A 13172-nucleotide genomic window follows, 5' to 3' on the forward strand; every position below is an offset into this window, starting at 1 on the left:
AAACCCACGCAGGAACGGGGAGAACGTGCAAACAAACAGTGGGGGGCCGGGATTGAACCCGGGACCTCATAACTGTGAGGCCAGCGCTTTACCAGCTTTCCCACCAGGCCTCCCGATTTAAAATTAATTAAGTAAAACAACCTTTTACGTTCCTCTAGTTTTAGAGCTCTGAGCTCAGCTAAAATATCATTTTTATTGTTGCCCTTGAATTATCCAGTTGATCGTTTTCCCAAGAGTGAAGTAAAAATGGTTGAAATGAATTTATTATTTTTGATTAGTTGAGATGTCAAATGATAGAAAACGTTTTGGTGGTGTGATCTTATGCTTGATTCATTTCAATGAACTTTTCTGATCTACTAAGCAAGATATATGCATATATATATATATTTTTTTGAATTAACGTTGCTCATTCCACATCAATTGAATTGTGTTGCGGCTGTTGTATGATAATAAATTGTCGTGTTCTCCCCTCTCGCTTTTCCTTCACTTTCGCTGTCCCCTCCTCAGCCGGAAGGTAAGACTTCAAGTTTAACCTTTTACCTTCCCCCCGCACCCTTCCGCCCCCACCCAAATCTAATTTCCTCCGACTTTGATCCCGGTGGCATCCCCTGTCGCGCTGTACTCCCCTAAATCGGAATAATAATCATTTTTTCTTCGTACAGAAGCCATACGCGTGTCAGATCCCCGGCTGCACCAAGCGATACACGGATCCCAGCTCCCTGCGCAAGCACGTCAAGATCCACTCGGCCAAAGAGCAACAGGTGCGTAGAAAGGTAAGATTTGAAAGAAAATGCAGCATCTCCCTCACATCCAACATATCGCATGGATGATTTATTCATATATCTGAGAAGTGTGTAGTACGGTGGAGGGGTGGGGGCGTAGCGGGGGGGGGGGGGGGTACAGGCTATTTCCCGGGGACCTGAGCCACCAAACCTCTCCTCAAAATCCTTTTCAAGCAGCTGTTATTATTTTAGTCTTGAATCACGTATTCAAAAGCACATGGAAATGTTTAATTTATTACCGACACTCCCTCCCCATGCAATCCTCTTCTTGGTGTGTGCGTAGCTTTTTCAGGAAGAGGGTAGCAATTAATAAAACTGGGTTATGCAATATTTCTTATAAACGCGCACGCTTGTGTCACTCTTTAGATTTCCTCTTTTTTTTTTTTTTTTTTCTTTTCCAGCGTCGTCATTTTTCAATTTCCACTTTCAAGGTCCGTGTTGATACGGGCCCTTCATTTTTTTTTTTTTTTTTTTTTTTTTTACCAAGCTGTAAACGGCGAGTACAATATCTCATTTGCATATTTGTTTATCCTCGGGCGGCACGGTGGAGCAGCTGGAAAGCCTCGGCCTCACAGTTCTGAGGACCCGGGTTCAATCCCTGCCCCGCCTGTATGGAGTTTGCGTATTCTCCCCGTGCCTGCGTGGGTTTTTTCCAGGCACTCCGGTTTCCCCCTACATCCCAAAAATATGCAACATTAATTGAACACTCTAAATTGCCCGTAGGTGTGATTGTGAGTGCAACTGTTTGTCTCAATGTCCCCTGCGATTGGCTGGCAACCAGTTCAGGGTGTAACCTGACCCCTGCCCGTTGACAGCTGGGATAGGGTCCGGCACTCCCGCGACCCTTGTGAGGATAAGCGGATAAAAAATTGGATGGATGGATGGATGTTTATCCTCGTCTCAGTAAATTAGACCCAGACAAAAGATTACCGTAATTCCTGGCCTACCGAGCGCACCTCGGTACACAGAAAGAGTTTAACGCTAGTGCGGCGCTAGCATTAGCATTAACGTGGGGGCTAGCATTAGCATGGGGCTAGCGTTATCGCGGCACTAGCATTAAAGCAAGCTAGCATTAAACACTTTTCCGTGTAGTGAGGCTTATAACCAGGTGCCCTAACGCTAGCGCCGCACTAAAGCTAGCGCCGCATCACCGCATAAACCGCAGGGTTGAAAGAGTGTGAAAAAGTCGCGGCTTGCAGGCCGGAAATTACGGTAATTTACCTCAGTAGAACGTAACGATTAAGAAACAAAGAAAATGATTTTGATTGTAGCAAATGGGCAGTATGTTTAAACGTGTTTAATGACAATGTAATGTACGAGTTCTGAAATAAATGAACTTTTCTACCCTATTGTAATTTACGGCGATGATGTATCGGCACAAACGACTTGGCCCACCTGTCCCAAAATAGACAAACATAACGGGATGTCGCCCTTGAGCCCGTAAGTCGGCCCACCCCTTTGCCGGAGTGCAATTTCCAGTACGTGGCGTTGGTTTCCCGCCCACCCGCGTGACCTCGCACAAGTCAAACATTGCATTTTGCACATTATCACAGTTTAGCCCGAGCAATTTGGCTTTGGCTCGGGCCTGTCTTTCATTTTCGCCACAATGGATCAGGTTTGAGCGCAACTCATTGTGTTCACGGTCAAAGGCTCATTCTTCTCCCTGACTGGAAATGAGTAAATAAGAGGGAGAATGGACTCATTGTTGCGGATGGTCGCGGGCCGCGTGATGTGTTCCGTTCGCTGCGGGCTCGTAAAGGGAAACACATGTGCGCTCGTAGCGTTGTTAATAAGCCGTAATGCGCGATCCCCCCGTGGCCCAGATGTTATGGACAAATGTCAAACACGAGCGCTCTTAACTTTGCGCGCTTGGAGCGGGCTCGGAGCGAAAGCGCTTTTTGGGAGCGTCGCCGGCGGGTGGAAGGCGCAGCGCCGATTACGTGCGATAAATGTTGCTCCCGGGAGGGGCCGTAGCTTGTGTACGCATTTACTCGTCGCGCTGGGAGATCGACGCGGCGGCGACCGTGTCGATCCGTTCGTCGGTGTGAAAAAGATGCCAGGGAGCCACCGGGTTGCGATTCTCTGATTGGGAGGTTCGGAATGACGGCGATGAACGAAAACATCCCCGGAGCTGACCTTGCCCCGTCCCGGTGATTGACTTCAAGTACGACAGCGCCGCATTTGATTCATTTTAAACACATCAGCTCAAGTTAACGTCACAAGTTGAGGTTGGAATTTATTATTTTTTTTTAATACCGCTGAATAAAGACTCAAAACTGAACAAACGGGACGGTGTGCTAGCGCTGAGCACGTCGTGTGCGTTGACTTCACGTTTCTTGCTGAATTAGCAAAATTGTAAATTGTCTTCACATTTAATCACACTCCGCATTGCAAGCTTTTTTTTTTTATTATTACCAGTCCCGCTTTTAGTATAAAACAAACTTCAACAATTTTCAATCCGATTATGATTGAATGGATAACAATTTTTGTGTGTGTGTAGCTGTAAGGTTGAACACGGTATGTTTCTATGATTAGGTGACAAAAAGGAGTTTGACACCCAAAATTGACCATAGGTTCAACTGCAAGTGATGACATGGCACAAGCTTGTCCATAAATAATACGAATAAAGAGACTCAACAGGAAGTAGCCTGGTTCCTTCTCTTTCCTGTTTGCATAGCTTACGAAAAAATAGTCTCAACAAAATTACTTCAGAACAACAAGATGAGATTTAAAAGACAAATCATCCATCCATTTTCTTCACCGCTTATCCTCACGAGGGTGGCGGGGAGTGCCAGAGCCTATCCCAGCTGTCAACGGGCAGGAGGCAGGGTACACCCTGAACTGGTCGCCAGCCAATCGCAGGGCACATTGAGACAAACAGCCGCACCCACATTCACACCTACGGGCAATTTAGAGTGTCCAATTAATGTCACATGTTTTTGGGATGTGGGAGGAAACCGGAGTGCCCACCCGGAGAAAACCCACGCAGGCACGGAGAGAGCATGCAAACTCCACACAGGGATTGAACCCAGGACCTCAGAACTGTGAGGCCGACGCTTTACCAGCTGGTCCACCGTGCTGCCAAGACAAATCATAAATATTATAAACAAGTTAGATATTCTTCTTTCTATTTTTCAATGTTAACAATTGTGGTCGTGATTTTCACATTTGTATAATGTTAGTTGGGCTCACAGTTCTGAGGATCCGGGTTCAATCCCGGCCCCTCCTCGGTGGAGTTTGCATGCAGTTTCCTCCCACATCCCAAAAAAACATGCAACATTAATTGGACACTCTAAATTGCCCGTAGGTGTGATTCTGAGTGCGACTGTTTGTCTCTATGTGGCTGGCGACCGGTTCAGGGTGTACCCCACCTCCTGCCCGTTGACAGCTGGGATAGGCTCCGGGACTCCCCGCCACCCTTGTGAGGATAAGCGGCTAAGAAAATGGATGGGTCGATAGAATGTTGGTTAGGGAGAACCCCGCCTATTCGTGGTTTTGCTATTGACAGATCAAAGTCCAGTCTCATAAGAAAGTAGCAATTAGTATCAAGGAAGTGATGATCAAGTGATGGATCTTGACTGTGAGAGAAGCTCGGTTTAGCCTGGATTATTACTGGAATATTAGAGTCTTCCCTTCCAGTACATTTCTTTTCCCAAATGCAATCATCCATGTGCCACTTACATCAAAGGCTAATATTTTCATATCAGTCTAAGACCATATCAAAAATCATAATCCGTGGCTATTTTCGGCGATTAGCATTAGTTTACTGTATTAATATAATGAATAGCTTTATGGTCTTTTATGTACGTTTGACTTGATGTTATATTTATTCATGCCCATGCTCAGAGATTCATATTGTCCCAAATACAAAGTGCTCTGGTGAAGGGCATAAGGTTATGATGATTTTTATTTTTTTTACCGCATTCGCTTTGACAAATGACACGACTTTACGCAGAAAATCTCGCCAAATTGTCGTGCGAACGATCCCCCGTTGAGCGCCGCATCGCAGCTCGGCGATTGCGTTTCATTCGCTGGCTCGCAACAACGCGGTCTTCACAGCCCACAGGAGACTTTACAAACAATATTTTGTTTATCGAATCGGCCGAAAGTGCGGACTGATTGTTTGCTTGTGGGGTCCCGCTGACAATGAGAACAACATGGAGTATCGCAAGCGCACACGACCCAACGCCAAAGCCGGGCGCGCATTTGCGGCCGTTTGCGCGTCTCCCTCGATAAACAGACAGCGAAGCTTCCCGGTACCTCGAATATAATTTTTTTTTTTTATGACGGGCATGTTAAAAAGTGGATCCCGCTGGTTCGTCCGACGCAAGGCAGCTGTTGCAATCGTCTCGCTGACCCAACTTTTTTTTTTTGTTCATTTTTTGCTCAGGTTTAGGCAAGGCTCGCCCATTGGGCATTGTAGGCTAATGCTAAGGGTAGCGCGGCCTCCAGGGGGCGCCACAAAACTGGGAAAGCAGGGCCGCATGGAGGGCTCTCCACCGATATGGATCATTTTGAAATATTAACCCTGCATGATCGGTTTCTACGTTGGCCTGATTTATGCTTTTATTATTAGTTGTTTTACAGGCTAGCTAATCAAAGTCAACGAAAAAATATTTTTTTTTTCTCATTTATATCTACGATGGGGCGGCACGGTGGCTCAGCTGGTAAAGCGTTGGCCTCACAGTTCTGAGGTCCCCGGTTCAATCCTGGACCCGCCTGTGTCGAGTTTGCATGTTCTCCCCGTGCCTGCGTGGGTTTCCACCGGGCACTCCAATTTCCTCCCACATTCCAAAAACATGCGACATTAATTGGAGACACTAAAATTGTCCCTAGGTGTGATTGTGAGTGCGGCTGTTTGTCTCAATGTGCCCTGCGATTGGCTGGCGACCAGTTCAGGGTGTACCCCGCCCGCCTCCTGCCAGTTGACAGCTGGGATAGGCTCCAGCGCTCCCCGCTGCCCTTGTGAGGATCAGCGGTGAAGAAAATGGATGGATGGATCGATATCTAAGATCTTTATCCATCGCTATTTATTTGGTAGTGGTACGATACCTCCCTCTAGTGGTACATGAATGAATCACAACCTAAATACAGTTCAGTTGTATTTAACTTGAAGTTAAAAACATTTCTTGATTTAACTTTTATGCTCAGCACATTTTGGATTCAAGTTATTTTTATTTCAATATATTCAAGCATGTATTTTTTGAAACTGCGCATAATGTTACAGCTGCTTTCATTAATATTAATTATAGTTTTTTAGGAATAACCTGTGTTTTTTTTTTAATAAACATTTTATTGTGGTACTAGCAGAGCTAAGTGTGTATTTTGTTGGTAGTACTTGGTGTAAAATTCTTGTCTAAAAGAGGTTTACCGTTTTAAATATGACATCAATGCGCAAGTACGCTTTATTACATATTTATGCGTAACAGTGTGTAGATTGCGTTTTTGTAAGTGTCTCTGCTGATTTGTGCGTTGCTTTCAGCTGCGTCCGTGCGCTCACCTGGAGCAGGAGGTGCTGAGCGACCACCTGCAGGGCTCGGCCCACGCGCCGCAACTTTTCGGCAACAAGGAAGTCTGCGCTCCGGGCCTCAGCCAAGACGTCTTCGCAGGTTGGACCCAAAGATCGACCCGTGTTAAAGCGCACACACATTCACGAATAATAATTGGCAAAATTGGTTTTGGAATTCATATGCTGGGGTAGTTTAGCGGATAGTAGTGAAGCGTCGTTTCCAGGGGAACGTTGTTATTATTTTTTTTTTTTTCATTTTGCTGTCTTTCGATTCGACAATAGCCAACCTCAAGACAGACAGTCAGGAAGTTGAGGTGAACCAAAATCTTTTTTAATAATAATTGTCAAACACTCTGCCTGCTGGCACACACAGAATTTATTTTAGATTTTTTTGTTGTTGTTTTTTTTGTTTTTGTGCGTGCTGGAGCCATTTGATTGTTTTCTGGGGGGATTACACCATCACCGTATGAATGTAAATATTGTTTGAATCCTTTTAGAAAAGTTCTGGTTGCGTTTGATGCAAAAAAAAAAAAAAAAGACCTTAAAGCCCCTGACAACCCTATAGACATTGTAATGAAAAGTATATATATAATATTATTCCCTTCAATGTCTATATGAAAATATAAATATGAGCGGAGAGTGGTCGCCATATTGCCTGCAACGTCATCAGCAGACGTCTCACGGGGACGTTCGCCACCGAAAACACGTACCGGCAACTTGCTGTGAATCACGGAAGCTGCTTTCGAAAAAGAGAACATCTCACAATCGACTGCAATGTTACCCTATCGTTTCGAGCCGTATTTAGATGATATGCGGATCGCTTCTAACGAACAACAGACTCCCCGACGGTATGTCGTTTTTCACAATCGACTGCAATGTTACCCTATCGTTTCGAGCCGTATTTAGATGATATGCGGATCGCTTCTAACGAACAACAGACTCCCCGACGGTATGTCGTTTTTCACAATCGACAGCAATGTTACCCTATCGTTTCGGGCCATATTTAGATGATCTGCGGATCGCTTCTAACGAACAACAGACTCCCCGACGGTATGTTGTTTTTCACAATCGACTGCAATGTTCCCCTATTGTTTCGAGCCATATTTAGATGATATGCGGATCGCTTCTAACTAACAACATAATCCCCGAAGGTATGTCTTTTTTTTTTTTTTTTTTAACACACTGCCATAATATCAATAGAAAACACAGACAGTCAGTCGTCCGGGTCGCAGTAATCTGTCCAAGTTGACTCGAGGCAACTGGACTTTTCTGGTTTGTTGAATTTGTTGCGTTTTTCCTTGTTTCTGGAAAAAGTGATTGGGCCAATGACATCATCAAGTTATCGATCTGTGCGTTGGCGCGATAAAGATTGTAAAACACTAAACAAAGGCACGCTCGTGGCCGCTTCTTCTTCTTTTCTGCTGTCGGAGCGCGTGTAACATTTTAGTTGGTTTAGTTTATTCAGTACTAAGTACAAGCAGCTGAATTTCATCCCCCCGTGGCGGCACAAAAATCCAACCGTCAATTATGAACGTCTTATGTGATCATCTTATGTGGCAGGCCGCGAGCGTACTCGCTTGCTGAAAGAAGGATTACGCCGCCCCCCCCCCCCCCCACACACACACACACACACACGCGCTATTATTTTTTTATTAATAGCTCTATACACACCTACCTGTCATTTGGTACCAACAAAGCTCTCGTCCTTTGCACCCGTGCAATCCATTTTTCACGACGAACCGGGTCTTTTGGAAACGCAGAGTGAATCCATCCTCCCGAGTGTTCGAACAATATCCAGCAATACAACGAGCCGGCATTTTGGCTAACACGAAGGAACATAGCGCTACCTTCGCGCGGGTAAGACTGGTTTAAAGAACACGAGGGAACCTAAGTGAGGTCCTGCTGATAGTGTCACTTCCTGCTTCTTCTCCAAAACAAATCCCTCGAAAGGATTTTCATGGCGGGAGTGACAAAAAGCCGTATACGTCATGGTGAAAAAACGGACGATTCAATTCCTGCTGACCTTTTTTTTTCTTTTTAATGAAAAACATTCTAAAAATAATGCTTTTCACGTCAGTGGGGCTTTAATGTCATTCTTCTGCTCTGAAATTTGACAACTGGAAATTCCTTTTCTGATCACGATTGGATTGGGGAAAAAAACTCCGACAGGGATCTTGAAACCGTGAAAGCGGACGTGGCGTAAATGTGTGTTCAAGAGGTCAAATTCAGTTGAATATAAATACATACATACCACAAAAAGCTTTTTTTTCGTAGCCAGGATAGTTCTCGAGATACAGCATTTGAAGGTCGACCCAAAATGATGAAGAGTCACGCTTGGGAAAATCACAAATGATTTTCTAATTTACTAATATGTTGAAAACTGGATGTAAACTGGAGTTATGATGTCAGCATGCAACCGTAACGCCAATGCCGATGCCAATACTTTTTTTTCAGTCTCACTCCATAATTCCGGTTGACGTTAAACTTTGTTCCCGATGCCAAAAGTCCGTGGCAGCGTTCTGGCCGCGGACGTACGAAATGATCGACTCGGAACGTGAACCTTCAAAAAGCCAACGTGCCGATGCGTTCGGGTTTCCTGACATTTTTTTTTTTTTTTTTTGTTACTTTTGACATTTCACCCTTTATTCCGCGTGACAAGCAACCCGGCTCGTGTTTGTATTCCATCATTTGTATGCGTCTTGTTATCCAAAGAGCTCTCGGCAACGAGCGAGCGAAGGGAACGTTGATTCGTCGTCGTCTTTTTTTTTTTTTTTTTTCCATCGGCGGGCGCTGACACCACTTTGGATTAGGACTGAGAGAAATGCATTTTGAAAATATTAAAAGACAAAGAGCGATGCCTGCCCCTGTGGGCCTCCCGTATTTCTGGACACATCTGTCCTTGTTTTGTGCCTGTACGCCATCCAGAATCCCCGATGCGCTTTCTTATTGTTGCTGGATCTCGACGCACCGTCGACAAGTGTGTACGCTCAACGTGTCTTTAGTGCGTCCAAAATTTGACTTTGACTTTTTGGCTGTTCGCCAGAGCCGAGCCTTTTCTTCCTGGACGTTACGCTCAAATCCCCCGAGGAGTCACTGAAACGCTAAAAAGTGCGCCCTGACTTAAGTGGTCCAGGCTGGCACAGGTGGCAAAACTACTCATTTCCTGCCTACGGAGCGCACCCGATTATAAGCCTCACCCAGCACATTTGTAAAGGAAATACCATTTGGTACATACATAGGCCGCACCTGTGTAAAAGCCGCAAGTGCCCACAATGAAACATATTTACAAAGAAAGACGGTACACAAAAAGAGGTTTCAAAGTTTTAATACCTTAGCTTAGCTTAATATAGCAACAACATGGTAGCACGAATAGGGCTGGTAAAAAAAAAAAAAAAAAAAAAAAAAACATACTGGTAAAAAGACAGCTGCGGCAGCAATACAGTGCCAACACGGTAGCACAGCACTAACAAGGTTGGTTAAAAAAAAACATACCGGTAAAAATCACTGTGACACGGCAGTAACACAGCAGCAACATGTCAGCACAGTGCTAGCGCCGCTCTAACAGGGCCGTCTAAAAAAAAATAACGTACTGGTAAAAGTCACTTCCTCGGCACCGGTCTCACTCTTACCTTTTCAGCTCGAGTGCCCCCTTGCGGCCGTTAGAAAAAAAAAAAGCACAAATCAGACGCATGATCCGCAGGTTTGAAAGCGTGTGGAAAAAGTCACGGCTTATAGAACGGAAATTACAGTAGTCTCGCTCGCCTGCTGCATTCAAATACAAGTAAAGAGACAGTACTTGCGGAGAAAAGACAACAGTTAACCCCATCACACTCGCAGTTCAACACTGGCGGATTCCTTTCAAATATTTTTTCTTTTTTTTTCAAAGGAACCAACTCCCTAATGCCTAGGGTGTGCGCACTTGTGCAACCCCATTATTGGCAGTTTCTTTTTGGAAAGTTTTTCTTTTTTGAGTTGAAAAATGATTTTGTCCATTTTTTTATGTATTAAAACCTAGCATTGAACAGGGGTGTGGAGACTTTTTATACCCACTCTGACAGAACTGTATAAATATTAATATGAAGAGTTCAGACGCAAAAGCAGATATATAAAAATAAATAATAAAGAATCCACAGAAACAGCAAAAAATTGATATATCTGCTTTTGCGTCTGAACTCTTCATACATAATATGTATTAACATAAATATAGTGCATAAGCAGTACCGAAGTAAAAAGTAAAAATCATTTTTTGCTGTCGAATGTGTAAAAAAATGATTGATGACTTGGCAGAATGAAAAACACTTAAAATATTTTTTAAATCTTTTTTTAGAGTCATGTAAGGATGGATGTTATTAGGATAAAATGTCATCTCACAAGAATGAGAATATTAGAAGGTTCCAAGATGAAGTCATAATGTTATGATATTTAAGTCAATGTTTAAGGAAGGAAGAAAGGAAGTCAGTCATGTTTTAACAAGTGAATTTCCCCTTATTCTTGTAATATTACACCTTTTAATGTAGAAAGATGCTTTTATTATGCGGGGGGGGGGGGGGGGGGGACAGTTTTTGTTCTTTAAAAAAAAATATTCATGCAAGAACTCTTTTGTGATCATAAGTCAGAGCTTTTAATTGGTCCAAAGGAGGATTAACGTGTTTTATTGATTATTTTATTACCGTGTCAATCGTCTCCTGAACATAGTTATGCACGTTAATATCATAATTTATTGCAAAAGCCAGCCATAATCATTTTCATCAGCGATAATGCCTGTGATGTGAAGTTTTAAAGAACACGCCAATTGGGTTTCTGGTAAGACGTAAAGGTGCCGATCCGAGGTCTTGACTGGAAGCGTTGAGTCACGCTCGCTCTCGACATCCTGTCGGCTCCTCAGAACAACGGGGCGCTCGTGTATGCCGGGGATCCCCCGATGCCAGCCCGCATAGGTGGAGCGGAACCTAATGCGAGTACGCTGGAATTTATTACATGACTGAAATGGATTTTCATTTCATTCATTTCATTTCATTGACGCCCACCCAGAAAGGTTTTTAATTGCCCGTTCGAGTGCTGCCTTCACATAAAAGTGACTCGAATTAAGGTCAGACCATTGGCCTCACAGTTCTGAGGACTGGGGTTCGAATCCCGGCCCCCCTGTGTGGAATTCGCATGTTCTCCGGGCACTCCGGTTTCCTCCCACAACCCCAAAACATGCTTGCATTCATTGGAGACTCTAAATTGCCCCAAGGTGTGATTGTGAGTGCGGCTGTTGTCTGTCTTCTTGTGCCCTGCGATTGGCTGGCGACCAGTTCAGGGTGTGCCCCGCCTCCTGCCCGATGACAGCTGGGATAAGGCTCCGGCGCTCCCAGGACCCTCGTCAGGATAAGCAGCTCAGAAAATGGATAGATGGATTTCAGACAAAAATAGTTTTGCCTTAGAAGCTTTGCTATAGGTTCATGCTAACAAACAATGGCAAAGACCATACATGGGCTAATACTTAGCTTCAGAGTTGCACTTTTACAACCCTTGAAGCAACAGGTATTTCGACACAAATGGTTGAGCAACACATGTGGACAGATACTATAACAATACTCACATGCATATATTCTTAAATTACTGGGACGTTTGGATGTGTCGAAAGACGGGACGCCCTGAGTACGCTCGGCACCTTCCCCCAATTGGCTTTGTTTGTCTTTCAAGGCTTGTACGCCGTCTCCGGCGACCCCCACCACCACCACCACCAACGCGGGGCCTCGGCCGACCTGCTCTCGCCCGGCGCCAATCCCGCTGTCGCCGACCTGCCCTCGCGACAGCACTGCCTGGACCCGGACCTCAACAGCCCGCGTCACCTGTCGCCCATGGCCGCCATGGAGGGCGCCAGAGACGGGTGAGTACGGCGGACAGCCGCCCGTTTACCTGTTCGCGGATTTGGAAGAGTAAACTGATGAGAAAAGTTGCCTTTTCATAATTTTCTGTTGCCTGGATACTCTGAAAATGATTATTATTATTCTAAGTACTGTCTGCAGTCGGAAATAAAATACATAAATGTGCAATACAACTAAATGCAGAAATAAAAAAAAAAAAAATCAAACAAAAGGTTCTCCACATTGATCTGATGGCATCTTTATAGATAAAATGAAAGACTGATTTAAACGATTAAACTTAATCATTTAAATTCTTTAGAAAATTCACTTTTTTGTCTTGTATAATGTTAAGTATATTCAATGATCTAAGATAGGACTATCTATCTATCTCTCTGTTTGTCTGTATACATGTCTCTATCTATCATTATGTTATGATTACGTTATTACTATCTATCTATCTATCTATCTAGTCTGTCCATCCATCTGTACTTCCACCTATCTATCTATCTATCTATCTATCTATCTATGTATCTATCTATCTATCTATCTATCTATCTATCTATCTATCTTGTCTGTCCATCCATCTGTACTTCCACCTATCTATCTATCTATCTATCTATCTATCTATCTATCTATCTATATCTATCTATCTATCTATCTATCTATCTTGTCTGTCCATCCATCTGTACTTCCACTATCTATCTATCTATCTATCTATCTATCTATCTATCTATCTATCTATCTATCTATCTATCTATCTATCTATCTATCTTGTCTGTCCATCCATCTGTACTTCCACCTATCTATCTATCTATCTATCTATCTATCTATCTATCTATCTATCTATCTATCTATCTATCTTGTCGTCCATCCATCTGTACTTCCACCTATCTATCTATCTATCTATCTATCTATCTATCTATCTATCTATCTATCTATCTTGTCTGTCCATCCATCTGTACTTCCACTATCTATCTATCTATCTATCTATCTATCTATCTATCTATCTATCTATCTATCTTCTATCTA

General features: G+C 43.7%; 1 protein-coding gene across 1 annotated transcript in view; it reads left to right on the top strand.

Moving 5' to 3' along the window:
* LOC133503699 (zinc finger protein GLIS1) overlaps window positions 1-13172 on the top strand; it is a 133350-nt gene that overhangs the window by 104364 nt on the left and 15814 nt on the right. Inside the window, exons 7-9 of the mRNA XM_061825563.1 lie at window positions 663-761; window positions 6265-6391; window positions 11980-12166. Of these exons, the coding sequence (XP_061681547.1) occupies window positions 663-761; window positions 6265-6391; window positions 11980-12166 (413 nt within the window). The remainder of the gene's footprint in view (window positions 1-662; window positions 762-6264; window positions 6392-11979; window positions 12167-13172) is intronic.

Source organism: Syngnathoides biaculeatus, chromosome 7, assembly GCF_019802595.1.
Source record: "Syngnathoides biaculeatus isolate LvHL_M chromosome 7, ASM1980259v1, whole genome shotgun sequence".
NCBI classification, from domain to species: Eukaryota; Metazoa; Chordata; class Actinopteri; order Syngnathiformes; family Syngnathidae; genus Syngnathoides; species Syngnathoides biaculeatus.